The sequence below is a fragment of the Oenanthe melanoleuca genome, chromosome 5, assembly GCF_029582105.1.
Source record: "Oenanthe melanoleuca isolate GR-GAL-2019-014 chromosome 5, OMel1.0, whole genome shotgun sequence".
NCBI classification, from domain to species: Eukaryota; Metazoa; Chordata; class Aves; order Passeriformes; family Muscicapidae; genus Oenanthe; species Oenanthe melanoleuca.
In genome coordinates, this window is record NC_079339.1 from 34,910,475 (window position 1) to 34,936,229 (window position 25,755).

At 35.6% G+C, this 25,755-nt stretch overlaps 1 protein-coding gene across 7 annotated transcripts in view; it reads right to left on the bottom strand.

The window, feature by feature from the left end:
- Nucleotides 1-752: 752 nt before the first annotated feature.
- Nucleotides 753-25,755, bottom strand: part of HEATR5A (HEAT repeat containing 5A) — a 62,397-nt gene continuing 37,394 nt past the window's right edge. For 5 of the 7 annotated variants that reach the window (XM_056492773.1, XM_056492772.1, XM_056492774.1 and 2 more), the window contains 17 exons: nucleotides 25,194-25,383; nucleotides 24,489-24,658; nucleotides 19,379-19,517; nucleotides 18,363-18,542; nucleotides 17,286-17,525; nucleotides 16,394-16,575; nucleotides 14,634-14,702; nucleotides 14,034-14,213; nucleotides 11,875-12,109; nucleotides 11,239-11,487; nucleotides 10,453-10,580; nucleotides 9,412-9,559; nucleotides 8,491-8,763; nucleotides 5,891-6,115; nucleotides 4,286-4,440; nucleotides 2,679-2,892; nucleotides 753-2,408 (listed from right to left, as the gene is read on the bottom strand). In XM_056492773.1, coding sequence (XP_056348748.1) covers nucleotides 2,107-2,408; nucleotides 2,679-2,892; nucleotides 4,286-4,440; nucleotides 5,891-6,115; nucleotides 8,491-8,763; nucleotides 9,412-9,559; nucleotides 10,453-10,580; nucleotides 11,239-11,487; nucleotides 11,875-12,109; nucleotides 14,034-14,213; nucleotides 14,634-14,702; nucleotides 16,394-16,575; nucleotides 17,286-17,525; nucleotides 18,363-18,542; nucleotides 19,379-19,517; nucleotides 24,489-24,658; nucleotides 25,194-25,383 — 3,279 coding nt within the window. In that variant the 3' untranslated portion in view covers nucleotides 753-2,106. The remainder of the gene's footprint in view (nucleotides 2,409-2,678; nucleotides 2,893-4,285; nucleotides 4,441-5,890; nucleotides 6,116-8,490; nucleotides 8,764-9,411; nucleotides 9,560-10,452; nucleotides 10,581-11,238; nucleotides 11,488-11,874; nucleotides 12,110-14,033; nucleotides 14,214-14,633; nucleotides 14,703-16,393; nucleotides 16,576-17,285; nucleotides 17,526-18,362; nucleotides 18,543-19,378; nucleotides 19,518-24,488; nucleotides 24,659-25,193; nucleotides 25,384-25,755) is intronic. The other 2 variants (XM_056492778.1, XM_056492775.1) reach the window with 1 other exon arrangement.

A 25,755-nucleotide genomic window follows, 5' to 3' on the forward strand; every position in this document is an offset into this window, starting at 1 on the left:
CATTAAACTTTAATTTTTGGATGTCAACAGCTTTCCTTGGAGCTCTTGTGATTTGATAAAAGTTTTTAAGCAAAGTAGGTTTTCAATAGATTGTCTTCTCAACTTCAAAAAAATGTTGCCACATTGATATACGTGACAGAAAACAAAAAAAAAGTAGCCACAAATACCTTTTGTGGCAACTAACTTCCTCAGCAAATATATTTGGCCATTTTGATAACAAACATGACTTGAGTTTCATTTAAATGTTTTAAGTTTCATAAGGATCTATGATTTTCCAGAAGCAGCCTTGGGAAACAAAACAAAGCAAGACACCCCACCAGTAAACTTGGAAGGGTAAAGCAACATGATAAAAAAAATACTAACGAGATAAAGATGAGTAACTGCCAAATCTAATATAAGTCCCTTTTAACACAGCCAGCAACTGCAGATTTGACTTCAATGAAGAGATGGAAACAGGACTTCTGGTTCTCCAGGGAAAGATGGAAGGCATCTCAACAATCTTCCCACAGTTCACATATTTCAGCATTTGGCACAAAACACTGGGATATACACAAAAAAAATCTCCCTGGTCCTATTTATTTACTCACTGTGCTACTCACAACAGAGGAAGACCTGCAATGTCAAGTCACAGACTTGATGCATCCAACCCAAACATTTATTATTGGTTTCCTTGAGGCAGCATACAACAATTTTTTCTGATACACAAGTCCTTGGAGTTCCTCTGCTATTGGACAAAATAACAAAATAAAACATTACGTGAAGAAAATTAGGTTTATTTATGTAAATTAGAAAAAAAGAATTGTTAGAACTTTGGTCAAATTGTTAATTCTGTACAATTTACAATTATATTTATATACAAAACTTCTAATAAAATACAGTACATCACACTCTTCCTGAGTCACAGTGTGTTTCTCAGTTCTGTAAATACTTTTTTCTTCTTCCTTTTAAAGCAATTAGATCCAAGAAGGAAAATAGAATCCTCAGTTTGACAGTGTTTGGTTTAGGTAATACTGCTATTCAGACAGAACTCAATACATTGTACTTAGAAAATACTTTATAGTCATTGCAGTTTTGATAGTTAATTTTCTATATTAAAATATGTTCCTTGCTAAAAATGTTAATTACATACTTCTTATTATGAGTTTGTTGCACTCTACTTATAGACACAAGACAAGGGGACTTCAAATACTTCCATCTCTCACTGCAGAGATACAGAAATTAAATTACATGTACATATCAGCGATCATTCAAAGATCAGGGAACATCCATCCAGATAGAGCAGAGGTCTGAATCGAGGCACAGTACATTAAAATTGCTGTCCAGTCCTGGACAGGATATGTAATCTATTGCCTGGCTCCCCTAACACAAACTTATTAAAGTACACATCCTGAAAAGTGAGACTGTGTCAAGCAGCAAGGCACTGAGCCTGTCTATCCTCACGTATTATGCAAGCCAGTCCCACCCTGGAAAGAACCACAGTTCCCAGAGAGGCATTGTAGAGCTGTATTTCACAGCATTTGTTACATCTTGACCAGCTCAAGATGTTGTTAGGATTAAAGCTATCCATATTACCTTTATTGAGTTGAATTTTCTGAGATCAACTATAAACTGTTATAAGGCTTACAAGGATATTTAATCTGTTCAATGAATGATGCAGTGTGCTAAATTAGTAATTAGCATAGATTACAACCTGTAAGTAAATTTATGTCCCTGTTAAATCCAAAAACCAATTACAGTAACTTATTTTTGACAAATATTGATTAAAAAAAAAATGTTAAGCTATGTGTGGGATGCTCCTAAATATATCTATGGTAAAGTTCATGATATTTTTTTGAAATATAGGCATATGCATTTCTGATATTTTAATCCAAAATAATAAAAAAAATATAGATTTGATGACCTCTGATTTAGTTTTTAGAGATATTTAAGAAGCCTTACACTAAGAGAAAGTTATCTATAGACTTACTTTCTCTTAAAAACTTTCTGTAATACTTCAGCACAAATTGAAATACATGAGATCAACTCACGACAATCCTTTGTGATTAGAAATTAGAAGGGACTTTTTTGCTGTTGATATCCAAGTACAAAAAATGACAATATGGGGCTTTAAAGAAAATTGGTCTTTAGCTGAATGCTCGAACTTTTCCCAGGACTTTTTGCATGTTTAGTAGTCTTCACTTTGATGCTTTCTTGATTGCCTTTAACAGCTGACTCAAGCCTGGCTTTCATAGTTGGAGAGGAGGCCATTAGTTTTTTAAAAACTGATGAGTACTGTGGACCAATCTGCATCAGAGTCTGCAAAGCAAACTCATGTAGACTTTTCACCGAGATTGTAGCAGAAACCAGTGCATTTTCATCCAAAAGAAAGGAAATGAGGATGGGAAGAAAGCAGGCCACCAAGTGAGCACCTAGAAACATTGAAAACAGAACTTAAATACACAATTTTAAAAAACAGTGTCAAATTCAAGTATTTCTCCAAGTTAACATTTAATTCAAACTGTAAAGCTGCAAATGTTAGCTGAACTGCAGGGTAAAAAACCCAACATTCCTGTGAGCAATTTTGTTGGCAATTAGTGTTCAGGACTAAATTCCTAGTGGTTGTTTTGGTTTTAGTTTGTTATTTATGGTAACTTTGAGCATCTTTAATGCTTCGGGTACAAGAAATGGAAATAACTTACGGTGCTGTTCCTCAGCAGCAGCTGTCAGAGCTGTAACCACCTTTATTCCCTCCTGAATGACTTGAAGTTCAGCAGCATTTTCAGGTTTTGCTTTTTCTGTTTCCTGCAGTTTCTCCACAATGGATGGTGCTAAAGAATGGATGTAAGGGTATGACACAGTTTTGTTCGGATGCTGAAAGATGGAGTGCAGCAGCTGGTAACATTTACACTGTACCTAAAGGGAAAACAAAATTTGCAAAGTTACAAAGCATTACAGTTCAAAATACATCTCTGGGTGTTCTAAATCTATCAGCTTGTCAGATAAAATTTTTGGGAGGGGGAAAAACGTGCCTCACAACTTGAAAATTCCTCAGGTTATAGGCTGTTCATGTATAATACTTTACAGGACCATTAAAACTTGTAACCAATTATTAATGGAAAACAGATCATGGTTTCTGTTCCTTTCCATCAAGTTTTATATCTTCTGACATTTTTTAGTTAAGGATAAAAACCCTATTTTTGTTTGAAGATTAATGTTATTTTGAAAATACCCTCTTCTTAGCAAAAGTGCAATGATACTGAAAAAGTGGTGCTTAAAATGTTAGCAACGTCCCTATCAAACTGTAGGCACAATTTTAAAATGCCTTAAATGGTGCAGTAGCTTGCATCTCTTTGGAAGTCAATAGGACTGAAACTGCCAAGGTCCCATATAATTTCTGAACGGCTCTGATGCCTAAATGCTTGGATGAAATTTGCAAATGCATGCTAATATTTCCTTGCAGTCATATTTGGCATTTTCAGTTTCCTAACAGTGAAAAACAAAGTTTTTAATATTAGAAATGTACTGATACATAAAAAGTACTGTCTTACAGTTATTTCTCGAGTAAATGAAGCTTAATTTAATTCTTTATTACTACACAAATATATACAGAGGAGATGCAAGAAAAGCAGCTTACAGTGAATTCTAACAAATAGGAAATCTAATGTATGCTATTTTCAGAGCTGAATGTTGCAAGTGGGGTAGTCCCAACACCTAAAAATGCATTTGTATACATACTTTTTTTCCCCGATACATTATTTTTTAGGTGAAGGACAGTAACACATGAACTGTGGCATTATAATCCAGTGCCACTACATGAAAATATTTATGCTAGATCAGAACAAAGCATAAATCTAGTTCAGTAAGCTGCATCCAGCAGTGGCCAGGAGTTGATGCTTATGGGACAGTAATGGTTTTGTAGTGGTACTTGCTCCAGCTCTCAAAGACTCACAGCTGAGGGATTTCCTATGCCAAAGACAGTATCTGTGTGTTGAAGATAAATGAGTAAATAAAATTCAACAGGTCCCTGAAACACTACACAGTTGTATTGTGTACTCAGCAATGTATAAAGCACTGAGTCTTATGCAGTAAGAAAAAAAAAATAAAAATTCAGAATTGCATACAGAACAATGATTAAATGCACTGCTGGATATAGTCTTGCTCACTTGTTCAAACTGCCTTTAAAAATACAACAGACATAGTTGAGAGAATTAACCTCCATCACACACAGGACTAGGAATACAACTAAAATAAGCCTAATATTCATTCAGTATGGTAGTGACATTCTAATAACTTCACCAGTGCTTACAAGAGGATCTTTTGAGTCAAGTGCTGTTTTAAACTTCTCAATACAACGCTTCTGAAGGCACTCTACAGTAGTAACTTCTGGGCTGGTAGACATAACAAATACTGTAATAGCAGTGAGAAGGCTGACTTCATCAAGTTCTTGCAAAAGGCCATCTACTGTCAACAAAGTAAGGAAATTGTTAGGTTTGCATTAAAAATTCTATGAGTTTAAGCAGTACAAAGAGATGGAATAGAAATATCAATGTCTACATTTCTTCAGGAACCACTGTTTTCAAATACACAACATCCTCTGATATAGTGAGATGGAGTTTTACTGCAATAAAAACTAAGGCCAAAATGGGAATTCAGGGGTGATCTATGCATATTTAGAAATTATAGCATACTCCTATTCCATTGTCTCTTTGTATAAAGTACAATAAACATCTTTGAAGATCTGGTATGACATATTAGAGTACAATCTATTTGAGCATGATAAAAAATTTGCATTTAGAATATATATTTTATTGGTATAAGTCCTGAACAATTTTGTAAAGAAAAGTTCCAACAACAAATTACAACATAAGCGATTAAATGTAAGGAACAATGAAAACACTACAAACTCAGGAAGAAGCAGCAGCACACAGTAAACTGATTAAGACAAAAATTCTTTCCTTGCACTACTGTTTTAATACCCTTTGCTTCACTAGAGACACTAACTTTTCTCTGAGTGGAGATCCTGCACTCAGTGTACAGCTGTCTTTTATGCCCAGCTGTACACTGAAGCTCCTGTTTATGCCTTCATACCATGGAACTACACTGTGGCACTATACATCACAGGAGTAAGCCTGCAAACCCACTGTCCTGGTTTCAGCTGGGGTACAGCTAATTTCTTCCCAGTAGCTGTTGCAGTCTGTGTTTTGGATTCAGAATTAGAATGGTGTTGATAACACAGTGATGTTTTCGTTTTTGCTAAGCTGTGTTTATCCTTAAGGACTTTTCCCCTAGTCTCACACTGTGCCAGTGAGAAGATAAATCAAACTGGGAGGGAGCATGGCTGGGATGGGTAACCTGAACAGATCAAAGGGATATTCCACACCATAGAACATTGTGCCCAGTAAATAAACTGGAGGGAGTTACTTGGAAGGGCAGATGATCTAGAAGGGGGGTCTGGCATGGGTCAGAGTGCATCACCTGTTTCTCTCCTTTTGCTATCATTATTATTATCAATTACCATTATTACTTTATTTTATTTTAGTTTCAATTATTAGATTGTTCTTATCTCAACAAACAAGTTTTACTTTGATTCTTCTCCCCACTCCACTAGGATGGGGGGGAAGAGGGAGTGGAGGTTGATTGAGTGGCTGCATGGTTGAGTGAGTGCTTGATTTCCAGTGGGCTTAAATCATGACACCCACGTTTATGCGTTTATAGATGTTGACTTCTCATATGGACTCTAGAGACAAGATCACACTAGGGTTTCAACAGTACTTGGTAACCAGCTAAATCTCTTGTGACTAAGAGGGAAGTCTTTTTTTAGATGTGTATGAACTCAATTTAAATAAAACCAAACACTGTTTCACACAAACATTTCTCATTTTTAACTCATACACCCAATATTTGTGCTTACCTTGATCCCACCAGTCAAGCACTGTGACCAAAGCACTACGTAGAAGATCAGTCCAAGCATTCTGACTCTTCTCTGCTCGAGCCATTGGAGAAGACAAGAGTCCTTTCAGAGCTTGTAGAGATGCAGCAACTGTCAGAGGTAACTGGCCATCTTGCAATTTCACAGCAGTTTCTTTAAGTACTCCAATAATTAAGTACAAAATAGTAGGAAGAACTGAAACACTTCCTATAAAACAATGCAAATTAATTTAACAGAAATTAAAATTAAAATGTGGAAAAAAAAGAGGCTGTTTTCTTAGATTCTTTTTTCTATTTATAATTTATCATTTTTAAGGATATCCATGAATAGAGGCACTGGTAATTTGAAGAAAAGATTTGAAATATCATGTGGCCTGCTAGTGCAAACAGGGAGTCAGACTGCTTAAGTGAACTTAAACTTCTTCCCCTTTAAAATAAGCATTGTATGTCTTTTCCTTGATGATTTTATTACATAAAGTGTGTAAGAAGTAAGAGAAAAGTAAGAACAGAAAGATCAGAACCACTGAGGAGATGTTTCTCATGGAAGAGAACCCATGGAAGTATACAAAGTATAGTAGTGTGTACAGTATACACTAGTATATATAATGGTACATAGTATATTCTTTGTAAATAGTAATATATAGAAAGAAGAGTAGAAAACAAAATATAAGCATCTATGTATATTTTGCAGGTGAAGACAACACAGTGAAGGAAATTAACAGGGAGTAATTTCAAAACTGGTAGGAAGAAATACTTCTACCACATTATCTGTGGTTAGCTAAGGATGCCATTGCTCCAGGAAATCACTGAAGTCAAGAATTTACTAAGAGTAATAAGGACTTCAGAATAAATATATGTATAAGACCTTCTAGAATTTAAATAGAAGCCTCTAAAAATATCTTGGAAAAGAGAAGACCTAAGGAGAGAAGCAGATGGTTCCATAGGCTACTAAAGAGATTTTTATGTCTGAGAATGTGATAGTTGACCAGTCATAATAAGAGGCTACTAAAAATGCTTTAAAATTCACAGAAATAACGTGGCATAGCAGTTTCACTCATTTTTGTATCTTGGAATCTAATAGCAATGCAGAATTTTGCACATATTGGAGGCAATCTAGAAATTCTGCATACTTTCATGTTGCTCCTGTCCTAAATTATGACTCAGCAAAGCACAGAGTTAAGCATATGGCTTAATATGCTTATCTCATTCCCTAAAAACCAAAATGCTTATGTTTTTAAGATTTTAATGCACTGATGTTCATGAGAGACCTGTTGAATAATGAGAGTCTCTGACTTATGCAGAAATATTTTCTGAAGCTGAGGACATCTATTTTTGGACAGCTAAGTCTTTGAAATTCAGTAGGAAATGTAGGTCATGAACACAATTTAATTGCAACTTTTTTTATGCAAACATATCATGACAGGTGCCTGAAGTAAGAGACATGGCAGTCACTGTAACTCCAGTTATCTATTAAAGCGGAAAAAAAATATGCAATTCCACGGAGGAATTCTCATCTCTTTGATTACGTGAGCCAACTTTTGGAGCTGCTTTCTTATCCAACTGACTGTATAAGCAAGCTTAAGTTCCTCTTTTCAGTCACCTGAATGAAATGTTTAACTTCTCTAGTGTAAACATTCCCTGTGGCCTGATCCTACAAGCTATTTATTTGTGGAATAACATGGACAGCTAAAGACAAAAACAACTACAGTGAGAAAAAGATTATTTTTCATACAAGTGAGATTATTTTTCATACAAGATAGTTGTATTCAGATTTAGGTGATGCTATATTTATTTCCTTTCACTTTGAACTGATAAAGAATGGGCTGCAGATGGAAATGAGGAAGCATATCATCACCTTACAAGGACTGCAAGGACTGCCAGCTACTCCATTTGGAGTATGATATTCCTTATAGAAGAATCAGAGGAAACAGAGAGCAATTTTTTTTAAAAAAGAAGAAATTTTTAGGGGTGATATATGCCAAAAATTTGCATAAGGTGTAACAAGAATACTTAAGGTGGGAACAAAGGATTAGGGCAGAAATGGTTTGTATGTGTGGCTGTAACAGTACCGAGCAATTATATGTATGAATATGATATTGAGGCTTGGTGGTGGGGAACCATCCTAAAGTTTAGAGTGAATCCAAAATGAATCATGGGTAAAAGTCATCTTATCTGAGAATTCAACTGTAACTCCTTGCAGCCATTTATTAATGTTCAAATGATGGAATGGTAATATCACACATTTCCCTTTTAAATTTTATTTATGTCTGCATTATAAATCCCAGAATAGACAATTCAAGTAGCATATAATCATGTAGCTATTCTATACTTCCCAGTACAAAATGAATCTATTAATTGCACTGCTATAGGGTGGGAGGAAAAGAGAAACTACTCATTTAATTGCTTTGGATTTGTAACTTGTTTTGCAATTTGACAGTAAAAAAATAATTAGAAAAGGAAATTGTCACAAGCAAATCAAAACTTGCTGCCAGACCTAGCCAGCCAAGAAAATTAGGTAATAACAAAGGGGGAGAAGGGCCGAATATTCTTTCATTTATCTTTTCTTGTGATGAAATAGCATACCTTCAGGAGAGCAGATTGCAGGAACATCAGAGAGAATAACTAATGCTGCTGCTACCAGTCTACTTCCATCTTCTGACAGTAACAGATGTTTTCCAGGTGGAACTGCAGGGCTACAAGTTAATTTAGGGTTGAGCTGGGGAAGCTGTCTGACAAGTATACAAACACACAGCTCCAGTGTTGCAAAGACTAATGATTTCCCAGGCACCAGTCCCCCTGTGTCTTTGCCTTCTCCGAATTCTGGTAATGTTTCCTTTTCTGCAGCACCATCATCAACTGAAAGAGAAACAAGAGATATGACAGAAGTCTGGAGGCTGTGACTTGTTTCCAAAAAGTTTACTTCTAAAGACTCTTACAGTATCAAATTACAACCTTGACACATATATATGTGCATGGGTATATATTCAAAATTCTACTAGCAAACACCCATCCCTCTGAGCAAGCAAACTATACAGCGATTGCCAAAAGGCAAAGGGGTGTGCAATAGACTTTGACATACAAGATCCTGAGGCACCAAGCCAATATGATGTCACCTGATACAGTTTTTTCCTTTTAGGAAACGAATGTTAGGAAGTTACAATCACAGTAACTACTGGAGTAACTATTACCTGGCTTGTTACAACTGTGTGTGCTGAGTATGTCCATTGCTCAATTGCAGCAGACCCCAGCTTTTCACTAGGACTCATCCCTCCCTAATGCCACCCAGCTGCAGTTTCTGCAGTTTTTCTCCTCACTTTCTACCCTCTGTTCAACACCTAAACCACCTGCTATCTATCACACCACCTGAATTTCTCATATCAGGAACCTGGACTGTCTTAAGTTAAACTAGAATAAGAATCCAACTGCAAAACACTTCAGTTAAGACACGTCTTGGAATCCAGTTTTCCAAGAAAGAACTGCTTTAACCCTGATAGAGTACTGTACCTTCTGCACTTCTCCGCTTTTCCTTCACGTGTTCCTGAGCTGCAAAAAGGATCAAGCGAACCACTTCAAGGGCAGCAAGCTGAATATCAGGTGACTCTCTGGTCAGTATCAGTCGATGCAAAACATTCAGCAGCTCTACACCCAACTCCTACAGTAAGAAAAACATCTAATAGATTTTAGTTTTAATGCAGGAGTTTTAGGAACTTGTTAAAGCAAACAATATTACTCTGACTGATCTCACTAAGGAACACAATGTAATTGATACAATCATAGGAGCTGGCATTTTCTTCACCATCCAGCTCCTACCTCCCAGTAACAGCTGTCACTATCAATTCTCCCAACAAAACAGTTGTTACAGTTATTTAAGATATAGGGCACTTAAAACAATGAAAAAAGCTGAAGTAATCTTTATCTTCTGGCTTCTGAACTCTTACTCTACACTATAAGCATTTCCTACACTATAAGCATTTCCTTGGATAACAGGATCAACAGAACTTAGCTATGTCCACAGGCTTTATCACTTTCACTGGGTTAGACAATTGTATGGCACATGGGATAGTATAAACCTTAATTTAAAGAAACAAAAAAGAAGAAATTTCAGATTACTATTTCTTATTAGGACTACTGTTGTGGTGTGGGTCTGTTTTTGGTTTTGCCTTTTTTTCTTTTTTTAGCATCACTGCTTTTGTCCAGTCTTCTTTTACCAACTTCCATTTTTCAACAGAATTAATTCAACTATGCCTTGACAGAGAGAGAGTAAGAGAACTCTCTTCTCCACAATTTTGTCCATACCTGGCTCTCATCTTACTCATCTAATTACTTCTTCCTGATGAAATGTCCTCAAATTCTCTGCACCTCACCTTACAGGTTCCACATTGTGTTCTTTTTTACCTCCCTTTAGAGCTTTGGATTTGGGTAAAGCATACAATTTACCTACTACTTTTATGTTGAAGATTCCTGGCAATACAAGAAATTGAAGAGGCACTGCTCAGATTAAAACTATGCCTTAATTCTGGGAGGCATTTGGTCATTATTCATTACCTGATCACCACCTATTTTAGATCTTGGCCATGGAACATCGAAGAGTGCCTGTAGGGCATGCAAGCAGGCAATAATGTTCTCCATTGCTGCATCTGATCGAGGAGAGCACAGGAACTCCACACTGATTCCTGTAAGCATCAGGAAAAAAAAAAAAAGTGTACTTGAAATTCTAAGAAGTAGTTTTTTCCACTACTTAGTAACCTCAAGTGAATTTGTCTCCTATTTCTAATATCTTGGGGCAAGACCTCTATCTCCATCAAAACAATGAAACTTCACCTTCTTGACAGTAAAAGAACCAATTATAACTGGCTACTAACATAAATAAAACCCCTGCAATTTCTGAATAAAACATGAGGTCCAATGAACAGACAGGACAATTCATAATGAGTATATAGCACAATATTTGCCTAATCACTCGGATTCATGTAATAGAAGGAAATTCTGAAAGTAACGGTAGTTCACAAACTCTAAGGCTGAGGTTTATCTTCCCATTAAAATAAAATGCCAATTATCACAACTAGATAACCAGCAGTAAGTAAATTACATGAAGCCTAGGCTTGTAAATCCTAAAGCAGATAAGACCTATCTTTTTTCCAGCTTTCTCTGCACAATGTTGGAGATAACCTTTATATAAACTGCAATCCATATTCTCATCTCCCCATGTTTTTCCAAAAGATGCTATTGAATGATGCAGTTAAATTTGAATAATTAAAAATTTATTTGCTAACAGTTTTATCTACATTCTGAGTTACATCATCGAGGTAGACTATGCACTCACTCACTAACCCAAGATAAGATGAAATCTGTCAGTATTCACATCCTCAGGAGATTTCACCAAGGGCCTCGTAGAAGAATCTTGACACATGGTAGTTGGGGTAACAGGTCTGGAGAGATTTGTAACTCCTTCATCTGGATCAACAACAATGAAACCTGTGCTAGTGAGCCATAAAGCTGTAGCATAAAGTATCAGTGCCCAGGAGTTGTAGTAATGAGGTCTGGCATTTTCAATTGTCTCTGCTGTGTAAAATGTACCACCTACAAGAAAAGAAATCAATTTTAAGGATGTGATTTATTTTCAACTACTATAGATTCTCATTCTAAAAACAGGATTGTGTTCTACGTATGACTTTTTTTAAATGTTCAGTATTAAAATTCAGGCCAATGAGGGCACTTAATTTAGATTTATTTGGACAGAACACAATAATTACCTGTTTCTTCTTTGAACCATAAAAATAGCCAACAAATAAGAATACCAAATCACTCTTCGCATCTATGAAATCTCTGTTCTCAAAAGCAGTTCTGATCTTTAAATAGGTCCGTAAGAAGGCTTATTCTCTATACAATTTAATCTTACTATGATCTTAACACAAATCAGTTTGCTTACAAGTGACTTAGGAAAACACAACTCATTTGCCTTTTTACCTTCAGCAGGTAGTTGTGATGCATACTCTGGAGGCAAAGTTAAGAGAGCAAAATCCTGAAGTGCAGCAAGCCAGAGCTTGCTCAGTGTTCCAAGATCTGCCTGTACCAAGTCCAGAAGACCACTGGCTGAAAATGTTACATCTCTGTAGCTTTCTTCGGAGGAGTTAGCAATTTTTAAACAGGGCTTGTGTGTATCACCTTGATTTTTCTGCTTTTCAACTGCAACTATGTAAACCTGTTGATATATTAGGATAGTGAGTTACAAATATTAATACTTGGAAATCTACTCTGATTTCCAAGAATCTATTTCTGCTTCAAGTCCAGTAAGCATGGGTGAACAAGCATTTATTCTCTAAATATTTTGAATCCTTTCCTCAGCTAATCATGATGCAAGAATCCCCAAAAATGGCAAAACTACTAAAATTTCTAGATGCAATTAAGTACCGTGCTGTTAAAAATTAACTTATTATTTGTCCAGTTTCTGCTTCCAACCATCAAATCCTGTTAGGTTTGAAGACTGAAGAGCTATTAAATTATATACCTATAACATTGATTTGGAAACAACACTTCACCCATTCCAAAATCTTTTTTTATGAAATGCTATGGGGCACTTGAAACTGACTTTTCAAAATTACATGTTATCTCATGTTAGCAGTAAAGAATGAAGAGTGCAATTTTGCATACTTTGCAAACTTTGGGTGTTACTATCTATAGGTTTATTTCAGTATTAATTTCCCTAGATACCTCTCTGGTTATCAAAAAGATATGTGAGATATATGAGAATGTTTCAGACAAACAGCTTTCTGTAGTCTCTCCAAAATGCCCCTAGAGGGAAGCTCTTCTCAACAATAAAGGACATATTTAGATTCAATGAATCTCAAGTCAGTTTTGTTGAATACTAGTCTCCTGCAATTATGATTTCTGCACCGTTTTCATATTTGCTACTTGTACTGGGTTGTCCCAGACCAGCAACTAAACACACACCAAACCCTTGTCTCGACTGCCCTGCAGCAACAGGATGGGGGAATTCTTTCAGTTTCTGTAAATAAGAAATAGGTAAGATTGTAATGGAGAAGGAACTGCCTGGGACTTAAGTGAAATATTTGCTAATTACAGATCACAAAATCTTATAGGAGGCTCTACAGAGTTTCCTCTGAAAAATTCTTGTGATCTTAATTATAGGCTGGAACAATCTACAGATCTTCACTTCTGACAGTTGAGCCTCACATTAGTCTGAATTTTGTCCTGGCTTCTGACCAGTGAACAGTTTTTATATGCCATTAAAAACCTTTTCTTCGTGTAATAATTTTAAATTGATGACAGAACTTTATCTTTCCCTGTATAGATTAAATAGACCAATCTATTTAAATAATTCAATGTAAGCATGTTTTCAAGATTTTTATTCCTACCTGCTAGCTTGTATCCAAGAGCTTTTCTATTTTGTCAACATCTGTTCTCAAATATGCACATGAAACATTGGTATATTTTTCTACAAATATTTTCATAAAACTATCTATTGCCTACTTTCTCCTCCAAAGTACTTTCCTGGTTATACACTGAAATACTATCCACCTTCATAACATGATCAACTTGAGCTTGTTATCAACCATCAGCATCCAAGGCCATTATCATTACATTCTAATACAGATCTTTTGGAGGTGGTGTACATGGTTCACATTTTTGACTTTTAAATATTTAACCTTGCATTTACACATATTAAAACAAGTATTCACATGAGCTGACTTTAACTAAAGCAGTACTGAACTGACAGTATTAATTCAAAATACCTACTTCCAAGATATGAAATGCCAATAGGCAGTGAGAGAAATGAAACCTATTTAAAATAGCACATTGGGTGAACCATCACCATAACCATTTATAACATATAATTTTGAAACAATATTGAATTTGAATATATTAAGGAATTCATATTTTTAACTATGACACATTATTCTTAATAAATAGTATAATAAAACCAGTTTAATTAGCAGTGCTTTTGTCAAGTTTAGAAAGTTCAGGTTCTTTTAGAGGTAGCAAAGCAAAGCAAAGGGTCAGCACCTTCTATTTAAAGAAGCATATTAGAAACTCCTGAAAATCCTGTCTGAAAGGTTCTAACTCACCTGATACCAAAACTAACATTGCAGAGCTGTTATACTAACCTCTGCCCAAGCCTTAAGGACAGCAAGAACTTCCATAGTTGAGGTGCTTTCATTATATTGTTGATTTTGTGCTTCTTTTCCAGCCTGCACTTTGAGCAAAGAGGACACAAGCAACTGGTGAACTCTTCGAAGGTCATTAAGATCACTTACTACACCGCTTGCTATCCAGGCACTGCATACCTAGTGTTGTGAAACAGAAACAATGAGGAACAAGAAAAAAACACCACTGGATACTCTTTTTTCTATCTGTAAAATCATGAAAGCCAGATTTAATTTCTACCAAGGTACAGTTACTGTCAGACAATACCAAATGTTAAATGACATCTCAGTTTAGTATACTTAAGTAGTGAAAACGAAAACATTAGTGGAGCATCACGAATAATGGCTGAAATATCAACTTTAACAAAGTTTCTCAAAAGACTTTGAAGTGACAAAAATATTTGAGTTGTCACAATATAAATGTAACATAGGTGACATTATTTTTTGTGAATGGATTTAAAGTTAGAGGATTTATTTTCCTTTATCTTGTTTTGCATATCAAGCAAAAAAGAAGTTTCAGAGGGTCTATTACCTAAGGGACTTCTGACTTTCAACACTTGCCTGACATGCTTTTGCTGTGACATCAGGAGGAGTTTCAGGAGCAAAGGCAGGCCTAAGTGCTGCTCCAACCTAAAGAGAAATGATTCAACATTTAATACATAATGAACAATCTACTAAAGATTTACTTTTCATAATCAGACTTTGTTACAGTATTCCTTTATAAAGCATAGTTCCTTTGTCATTTTTTCACAGACTGATTCAGTGAGATTAAAGAGCAGAAAAACAGTTTCAGTCATACTTTTATTGTTTCGCTTACACTGAAGATATTGTTCTCTTTGAGAGGGGTCTTCTATTTTTTGCACAGTCTAAAACAGAAATAGTAATGTCTTCCTTCCTCAATGTTTGACTTGATGAGGAGCCCACAAAAGAAAAAGCAGTGTTCTGAACCACGAGACTTACAAGACACCTAGTGAGTGACATTTCCTTACTCAGAAAGAATACAGATTTAAGAAAACAACCAACTGAAGCTGGTCAACTTTGGACAGTGAAAAAAGGGGAGAGCACAAGCCCCATTTACCTAATAAAGAATACACAAACACAAAGTTATTGGGCTGTAGAGGTTTAACCTACTCTCACAGTTGAAAACCATTTCACTAAATGGTAATAAATGATTACCTAGTTGCTTCAGCCTGTATTTGAAAACTCATATTTAAGTTTGATATATTATATTTTCAACCCAAAGAGCAAGTACTACAATAAATGTTTGTGAAACAAGTGAAAAGGATTTGTTTTTAATGGCAATTAATGACAATTTCTTAAGACCCTCTAAAGCTGAGACTTCATTTATGGAACTTCTGAACAAGATTTTAGGAAGTCATTACCTAAGTCCAGAAAATTTATGTCCATCTTTTTCTGGATTATTATGATATTTTAAAGGAAAAGAATCAGACAATGTAGACTTGATTTTTAACAGTTTCACATCTCTTAAACTTACATGAAACAGCTGATGAGATCTGTGCACAGTATTAACAGAATTAAAGGTACTGAAGCTTAAAAGAAAAATTATTAGCTTTACTTGATGGTTTTGGACAGCAAGAACAGACGATTTGCTTTATTCCCTTGATAGCATCAGACAAGGCACTTCCTTCCCATAAAGGTGTGCCAAAAATATAGAATTATAATGGCAAAATCAAGATCAAAGTAGGTCAGGATGTCTTCAGTGTCTTTCCAATTCTATGAGAGAAAGTGATCTGACCTATTCAATGTCTGCTAGAAATTGAAACTATCTGAGGCTTAACACACATGTCTGTCATATTTGACACCAGTGTGGTCTGCAGTGCTAAATGACTAGGACATCTTTTCTCTGAATCTAAACCAAGACTTAACTGAAATGGACCTTGTGAGTACAGTCCACACTCCTCTAGCTTGTATATTGGCCAAGATCTCCAAATGTTGTGGCTACTGGGCAAAGGCTACTTATTTCTAAGTAGAGTTTAAAATCATAATTATTTTTAATACTTCTTGCAATACTTTCACACTCTGAAACCAATACTTTCCAAAAAAAAACCCACCATTGATCTATTTTGGTTTTGTTGTATTCAAATGGGAAAAATGCTGAAACTGGAAAAATTTTTTAGCTTAAACCTTATATGCCAACTGAAAAGACAATTTCTAAGGAAGTTGAGTCTGAATAAATTAACAGTACTTCAGTAACAAAGTAACTGAAACCCAGCTCTGTACCTACACACTGAAAATGCAAATTTCTTTTAGTAACTGACTGTAACTCTAAACTTTTCTAAGTTATTATCAATGGTGCTTACATTGGCTTGATATTGCTCCAGGATTACATGACCTGGAAACTCTGGTTCTGGAACAGCTGCAAACTTCCGCACAATAATTTGCAACATTTGAAGCCCAGAAAGACGAAGTTGATCACTGTGATCTGTGGCAGCCATGAAAGCCATTCGGACCAAGTCAGCTAAATGCAACACCAAAAAGTCATCTGAAAACAGAAATTTAAAAAATAAAATAGTTCTAATAAATTTAAATTCAGACATAATGTGTTTTATAAGACTGTTCCAAACGTTTTCAAAATGCATTTTACATTTCACCTTAACACGTGTCAAGGATTCACTTCAGGCAGCTGACCCATAGATCAAGTTTACTTGGCTACCTTATGTTAGCTCATCTAGTCTGCTTTTCATTTAAATGCAGAAAAAAGTACTTAGAAGAAAGTATAAATATCTTCATGAGACAGATTTTCTAAAAAAGAGTGTTGAGGAAAACACCTCCAGATAAAAACAGAGAGGTAGTGAAAAATGGCACTGTACTGGTGATTATGCAAATTATGGAAAGAAAAGAAGTGGCATTTTTTAAAGTCATACTCCCAGACACTAAACTGTGATGTTGTAGGCTGGTGCCAGCTATCACTTGTGACTGCCAGTGCTTATACAGAAACAAACCCTTCCTACACATATACCATGGTACTATAACCAGGAAATTGAGTGTAAATGCTGCAATAAGATGCCATTCTTAGAGCAAATAAAAATTTCTCTACACCTTAAAGAATATAGGCTTCCAATAAGAGTAATTAGAGGCTTCACTGATTACAAACAACAAATTTCTGATGAATCTCATTAAGATGCAAAGAGCTAATACTTACTTTAAGCATAGTTTGCATTCTATGAAATTCTTACAGTGCTTAACACGTACCTCTTGAATCACGTTGTTTTCTTTCCTGAGCCAAAGTTATGTCAAAATGTGCACTGCCTGCATTTTCACACTGGCTTATAATTTTACAAACACACTCTGCAGCAAAAACTCTGGTGGACCATCGTGGATTTCGGAAAGGATGGAACCTGTCATCACTGTCAGATGTTAATACAGATACATCATCCTCTTTGGTAGTTTCCTCTTCTTGAGTGGTATCTATTGATGCTACTGTATTGAAATCTGTATTTAGGACACAGAGGGGAAAAAGCCAAACATAATATTCTTTCTTACTATAACTGAAACCTACAGAAAGAAATCTCTTTGAAGTCTATCACTAGCCTCAAATTCATGGTGACTCTCTTCAATCTTGGTATCTTACAGTAAATGCTAGAATCCTAATATAATTGAATTCATATATAAAGTCAACATTTGGTTGATACTACTTTCTGGTAAGACAAGATCAATACCATGAAAGTAAATTAAGAACTGCAGTGAAAGAAGCAAAAGAAAAAAACCTTTTTAAAATAAGTGTGATGCATTAGAAGCTAGTACTATTTCAAATAAAAAAAATCTAAATGCAAAAAATTTTCCTCCTGTTCTGAAAGTAAAAGAATTTCTTTCGCCCCTGCCAATATTCAGCACAGTAATTGATTTTGCATACTCAAGAGTTCCATTATGATATAATAGGCCTGCAGTTCTACTACAAATGGAAGAGCTGGTCAGAATACTTTCCTTGTAAGTAATTTCACAGGACTCACAAGCTCAAACCTATTCTGTATTTCCATTTCTGATATGGAAATTAAATAACATCAGGAGTATAAATCAACAAGAATATGAACAGGCAACACATTCTAAGATGTTTACAAGAACTTGCTCAGTGGGGACAGGGCAATCAGAAGAGAGAAAGGCATATTCCTCTGAAGGAACTAAGTTAAAGGATCCAATCTTTCAATATGAATGACGTTTATATACTCCATAAGTGGCAAGCATTCACTGAACACTTTCCCTCAGTGACACAGAGCACTCCTGCAGGCCTTATTTTAATTGTGTTCTCAACTACAGTGTATTAAGACTCACCAGCAGAGGCAGCAAGAACATCTTTACAAAGCTTCAGCCAAAAGGAGAGCTTCTCAACTGCCATTGAAGTAAGCATGTGAGTGAGAGTCTCTTTGATATCTTGGCACAATCTTGGATCCAATTCTTTATCCAGCAAGCCCAGCAATGCCCCCTCCAGGCCTATTTCTCTGATGTTCACATCTGCTAAGAACAAAGTCTGTGAACTGAGTACTGTACATCACAAAACTGCATTAACGACAACAGAAACCCCACTGAAGGTTGCACACAGGATACCTTGTGAAAAAGTACTTATTAGCCCTGAAATACTTTTTAAGAATTACATTTTTCACTTTAACACATCAGTTAACTTATGAATGCAAAACAAATGCTGAGCTTTTACAGAAACATAGTAATAACAGGAAGGAAGTTACTCCAGCAAAAAAATAAGAATCCTACCCTGAATTTCACAGCATTACCACCACCACAGCATCTAGCTCCTGAAAAAATTTATTTCATGTACCTTACCTCATAAGCTAATTCTAAAGCAGTGTTTTAACTTGAAATGGAAGTTAAAACTATTTTCCAAAAAAAGCATAAAACCAAACACATGGAAATAATTTGTTAAATTAATATGACTAATTTTTATCTGACCAATATTACAAATTTCAAATACCAGCAGTTTTAAAAAATGGCTATAGTCTATCTTTTCTGAAAATTTCCATATGAGCTTGAAATGAAAGCTGAAGTGAAATAAACTTTTTAACGCAGACACATGAGGATGAACTAGTGATCACTCTCAGAACTTTTAGCAAAAAGTTAATACAACAGTTACTGACTAGATAGGCTTAGATTTCCTTGGAACTCTCTTTGCATTTCCTCATTTTATCATAATTTGGTACTATAAAGACAACTGAGGTAGAAAATGTTTTGAGTTTAAGATTTCAAGAATGTGGCAAAGTTTTCACACTCATAGCAAAGTCTGTTTAAAATTCACAGTCAATGTCAAGACCTTTGATCCCAAAATTTCAAAACATTACCTGGAGTAAAATCTTCTTTGCTTTCTTTCACTAGTGTAACAGCATATTCTGATACTTCAGCAGCTTCTCTTTGCACAAGCTGACGTAAGCAAGCTACCACTGCACGCCTCAGTAATAAGTATGAGCTACAGAGATTCATCTGAAACATGCAAGAAGATACAGTAAGATGACTAACAAACCTCTGTGGCAATACCTCAGTAAGGCTGGTATTTTCTGAACACGTGCAGCTATGGCAAATCTGTTAAGTCAGTAAACCTGCAATTGATGCTCTTTTTGCTCAGCTTTTTTTTTAAACCCCCAAATGAAATGTTTTCCAAGTCCTGTAATCAATTTTACAAAACATATCAGTACTTCTAGCATTTTCTCTCCAAAGGCAACTTACAATATCAGTTTGGGGCTGAATCCACCTCTCAACCAATATTGTACAAAAACTGCCATTAACTTCAATGCCAGGTGAATCATGGTCTCAATGAACAACTAACTTTTTGACTACTAGGTATATACATACAATAGGCTTGAAAACTCAGTACAAGTCATCATCAGATGTAACTAGAGAAATGTCAGTGGAACCAAGGATGAGAGTCAATCAAGATTTAGTAAAATAGAATTCCATGCATTAAAGGAAGTTTATAAAAAAGGGTAAAGAGAACACTGCTGCAGTTTCATTGGATAAAAAAATACATACTCAATTTACATAAAATTGTATTTCAGAGAAGTTGAGAGAAAGGGTGAGAGTTACTGGTGAATGTGGAACACTGAGACAGGTCAGCTCCCCTGAGCAGTCTCCAGCAAAAAAGTTCATAGCACCATCATATTTTAAGATTGACAGGCCAGTGTGTGGGTTATTTTACTGGAAAATACATGATCATAGATTCACTATTACTGGAACAAAGAAAAACATTTTTAAAACCCCAAGACATAAGGGTTTTTTGTTAAGAGTAGAGCTTTCTGATTTATATTTATTTCTTTGAATTTTAAGACAATCCTGAAGGGAATCCTAAAGATATTATAAACTGGCAGTGTGGTCAGGCAAGACGACTACACCAATATTCTTCTTCTAAATTAAGCTTAGGTTATAATAAAAAAAATATTCTCTACAACTAAGCAGCTGTGTACCCTTAATTGTTACTATCTTTAAAATAGATAGAGTTGTGTATCTGCTGCAGGAAAACCTTGTGTTAGGCTGTGCTCCTCATTTGTCAGCAACAGGCCAATATATGTTAGTCAAAATGACTAATATATATTAGTTAACATATGCTTAAAGAAAGCAACTTAAGGACAAGGAGAATAAGCAATTCAGAATTTTAGCTTTGTTAGAGCAACAAAACTGAGCTTTGTTTTGGGAATTTCTATGCATGCACATGAATTTACAATATTCAGAATTACAATATTATACACAAAAATATATACTCTGCATAATTCTTCTACAAGAAAAGGAACCTCAATACTCAATAGGTATGTCTGCAAGGTACTTTAATTGCAACTTCAGAAACAAGTGAGACTTAATGAAACATTTATGCAAGCAGGCTACACATTCTACTTCAAGTTGGACATGCATAAATTCCGTGCTCATTTTTAATAGGGAAAAAGCAGAGGGCCCAATTGAGGCTACCAAAATAATGCAAGATGCACATTTTTCATCTCTCTCATTCTCTCACATTCTAAGCAGGGGACAGGACTAAATGACAGACACAAAATGCAAGCATCACATTAAAACTTAAATGCATACAGTTCTCTTTCTGTACTTAACACATTAAAAACAAAATTATCCCTCACTAAGCACATAAATGAAATGTATTCCTGCCATCTGCAGAAAGTTAGGAAGGCTCTGGTTAGGATGACAATAAAATATCACTTGACATGCTAAAAGAAATTACATTAAAATGGTTAAAAAGAAAGATAAAAGAAATAAAAAAAAACCACTGCAAACTGCAAAAGTTCAGGATTAACAAGGCACAGGGACCTACCAACACAGAATTATCCAACAAGATCTCCTGCACAAAAACAAACGACAACCAGTCATGACAAAACCAAAATAGATATCACAGTGATATCAACCACACATGGAGACTGTAACATGTATGTTCAGCATATAATAAAACTCAGAATTTTATCTCAAACATACCAAAAGCGTAATTTGCTTAGTCAATTTCTTTTATTTTTCATGTTGAACACACTTAAATTCCAATCCAACTGCCCCTAAAATTAATACGCAAACAGCACCAAGACAACAGCACGGCATGGTTATTAGCACTGTATACATATAGTGTTTCAATACTGATCTTATTGAGAATATCTTGGAGCTGAAAACTGGCATTCACTGTGTTCACGAATACCTACACCATAAGCTTACACAGATAAGCTCTTTAGAAGTCTGTGCTCACCTAAGTTAGTTTTAGAGCTAATTTTAGACAAGATTAAAAGCATAGGAGTTGTATTCTGCTGGAGCCAAGTATTCAAATAGCAGGACAAGTATGCATTAGTTAGAAGCCCTGTGAAAGATCCCATTGACAAACAGGGAACACTCTCAGAAGCTGAAGAAGGGAAGCTAGATAATGATAAGCATATGTACACAATATAAACAAACAAACAAAAAACAAACCCACAAAACCTGAGCCAGTGAAGCAGCATGTCCATTGCCTAAGTCATGTCTTACTAATGCTAGCACAGTTACAACCTGAACTGTTTAAATACACTGGAGACTTGAACCATCTCATGCTGGGAAGATGGGTGGAGGAGGCAGTTTGCAGCTCCTGCACAAAATATTGTTAGCATGCCTAATGATGGAAAAAAGAAATTAAGAGGCAGGAGAGAGAGGGTTATGAGAGAGTGGAGGGAGGTAAAAGAGGAGGCAAAGAGGAAGTGGGTGAGAATGGCAGGAGAATGAGAATTTTAGAAAGGCAAGTTTGAAGTGATAGACATTTAACAGACTCCTTGGGCAAAAGGGGTGGAGAAGGTCATTGGTTCAAATGCTACTTAAAAAAAATAAAAAAAATTGTTTGCACATTTGTTTTCAAGTGAAAATTTCAAGTTTGCAAATTTGTTTTTGAGTGAAAATTCATGTTTCTTTGGATGGAGGGGGAAAAGGTCACTCATCTGACTGCAGATTCTTTGACTCTCCTGGTTTTTTTCCCTAAATATAGAATGCAATGGTGAATGTCCACATGATCTAGGGCCAAATTTTGGATGCTACTTCCCCTTAAGACTGCAAAATGCAATACCAAGGAGGACTGTCACACCTTGTTCTCCAAATTGCGGACATTTAAACTCATGAAGAATAACTAGCTGAGAGTCACCTTGCAAGTAAACAGCACAGTGAAGTGCAGATTTCAGATCCAGTAACTTATTCTGCTTCCCTAATGAAATGGTGATTTAGTGGGTGGGAACTAAAGGGATGGATGGTGAGTTTTACAAATACATAATTCTGCTTGTGCAATTATCTTCTCACAAACCTGTAAAGCACACACTCGAAAACCCTTGTTTATGACACTCTTCAGAGACACACTGACATTACTGAATTGTCAATGCCAGCAACATTGGCCCTAGTTGTACAAGTTCATAAGAATGAGAAAAGGTCACCCATGTGAGGCCACTGACTTTGGTGAACTTCTTTCCCAGGAAGCCTACAGTCATTTCTGGGATAGAGGGGAACACACTCAGATGCATGAACACACACACTCAAGCCATGATCCCTGCTTCTTAATTGACTAATCTAGTATTGAGAAGTATGAAGTACTTTGAGACAACTTGTAAAAACAATAAAAATCAGTAATATTATATAGATAAGACAACTTTGTCATGACATCCTCTTTATTGATATTAGTAGAGAGATAGAAGTAGACTGTACATGGAATTATAAATGGTCCCAAATGCTGCCACACCCTCCAAGGGAGAGACTGGCTGAGATAGTTTGTTGTGATTTTACAATATAAGACAAACTATGTTTGACCCAACAAACAGAAAATAATTGTTAGTGGATGTCAGAACAACACTTCAGATTAGTTCCATCTCTTCTGCAACTAGCATATCCATCTGTATCACAGTGCGGGGCAGAAATACCTTCTTCAGTTTTTCCTAGCTCCCACAATCATATTTCTAGTCAAACTAAATAAAGCAAATATAATGAATCTAAACCTTAAACAAAACAAACAAAATTATGTTAGTATTGATACACCAGTGCTACCCAGTGGAGTACATGAGTAAGAACTGTGTTGAAATAGATGAAATTAAAACAAAATCCAACCACATTTTACTGTCTGTGGATTTTTGTTTCTCTCTGATTGACAGTGAGACAAGACAGGATTAAAACAAACAAGCAAACCCCTCAAATACCTCCAACCAACCTTTCCCCCCTGCCCCCGCTAGCCCCCCAAATCCACCTAGGCTAATAGCTACCAGATTTTTTTTTTTAATAGAACTAAGTACTTCAGAACCACAGCTATTCAAAGACAGAGAGAGACTGGGTGAAAACAAAACAAACCCCACCCAACAAATAAACTCCCCCACTTCTTATCAAATAGGGCTGAAAAAGTTTTGTTTGTTTCTTCCAAAAACCTGATTTGACTGTAACTTATGCATTAGAAATTTTTATACTGACTGCCTAGATGTCAGTACACCGAACCATTAATGCTACAGAAATTACAAAACAGAGAAACCTATAATTTTTCAGCATAATGAAAAAACAAAATGAAACAAAACAATTCCCAGTAATTAGTACACACAATTTTTAAAAATCAGTCCTTCAATCAAAGCATAAAAAGCAACAGAGGGGAAAGAACTGGCCAACATAAACCAGCTGATAAAAATCCAGCAAAAAGTTGTAATGAATGGTATATCCTGCCAGACAAGTGGCCTGAATAAGAACAGCAGAATGCATTTGCAGAAGGCCAAGATTTCTCAAGAATGTGCTCATCTTGCAAAGGGGAAGCAGAAACTGGGGAAAAAAAAGAAGATATATAGAATACTCGCCTGTAGCAGAACATGAAACACCTCATGCCTACACAATGATCAGTTTCTCTGCTTAAAGAAACATATGCATTTTTTGAGTGTTTATGAAAAATATGAACAGATTTTAAAATACTAGGATATAAACCAGTAAATATATACTCACACAGAGGCAGCTCACAAGGTTGGACAAGTTGACGTGTCGAGGAGCAAACATGTGAAGCTGCTGAAGGCAAGAGATGGCTTGAGCTTGAACAAGGCAGTCAGGATTATCCTGCATCACTGCACAGCCCAAAAGGCAGGAAGTTCTTAAGGCTGACACTGCTGTACTGCTGCCTATATTGAGAATAAAGAAGGTGGGTTTTTTGTTGTTTTTAAAATGTATATTTAATAAACATGGTAACCTGTCTTTTTCCCAAGCCTGCCAGAATGTTCACCCTCCTAAAGGCAGATCCTTGTATTTGTGCTATATTTTGATATCAATGAGTAGTGATCTTATTGGTCTCTGGTGATTTAGATGCAAATTTTAAATGTCTGCATCATAACTAAGACATAGATGGGCTCCTAACACTTGAAATATTAATATCTTCCGTTCTCATGCTAGAATTATAAGGTATAAGAGTATGAGAAATGTAAAATGTAAAATTCATGTAAGAAATTTCAGCCCAAGTCAAGCCTCAGAGAACCAGTTCAAACAAAGGAAATGATGTCAAGAGGCACTATTTTTGGAAAACTAGCAGTCATATCATCTTGACTGCATAAAGTCATGGCCTAAGAAATATTGTCTTGCAGCTACGCTAAGAAACTTAGATCTGCTTACTTGTTTCAAGTGCAAGCAAACAAAGTTGACACATTTGTATGTGTTATATACCTTGCAGCTCAGGGCCCAGAGAGGTAATAAGTGTATTTAAACAGCGACCAAGGCTTTGATGAACTTCAGCATAAGCCGGAGGCACACTCAACAACAACATGAGAACAAGAGATAAGGTAGGTTCCACATGCACGTGATACAAGGGCCCAGCCAGATCTACTACTAGTGACAGAGAGTGTAGTGCCCATGCCTGTAAAATAAGAGAAGCAGTAATTTAGTCTCTGAATGATATACATAAGATCTTTTAAAAATTTTATAGTTAAAAGTGAAATTCAGTGTAATTAGAAGTTGCACTTTTAGGTTCCAATGGAACAGAGAGGTTATACAAAGAAACTGGATGAATCTGATGTTGATAAGCCATTTTGAATATTTTACAAGGAACTGTATGTTGTGCAATGAAACAACCATATTAAATTTGTCATTGTTAATAAATGAAAAATTCAATGTAATAGTAAATTAGTTTAACAGTGATTATTATTATTCCTTTATTATATTCTATTATTTCAAAAATTTCTTAGAGTTCCTTGTGCAAGAATAGAATTGTGAAAAATTACTAGTTTCT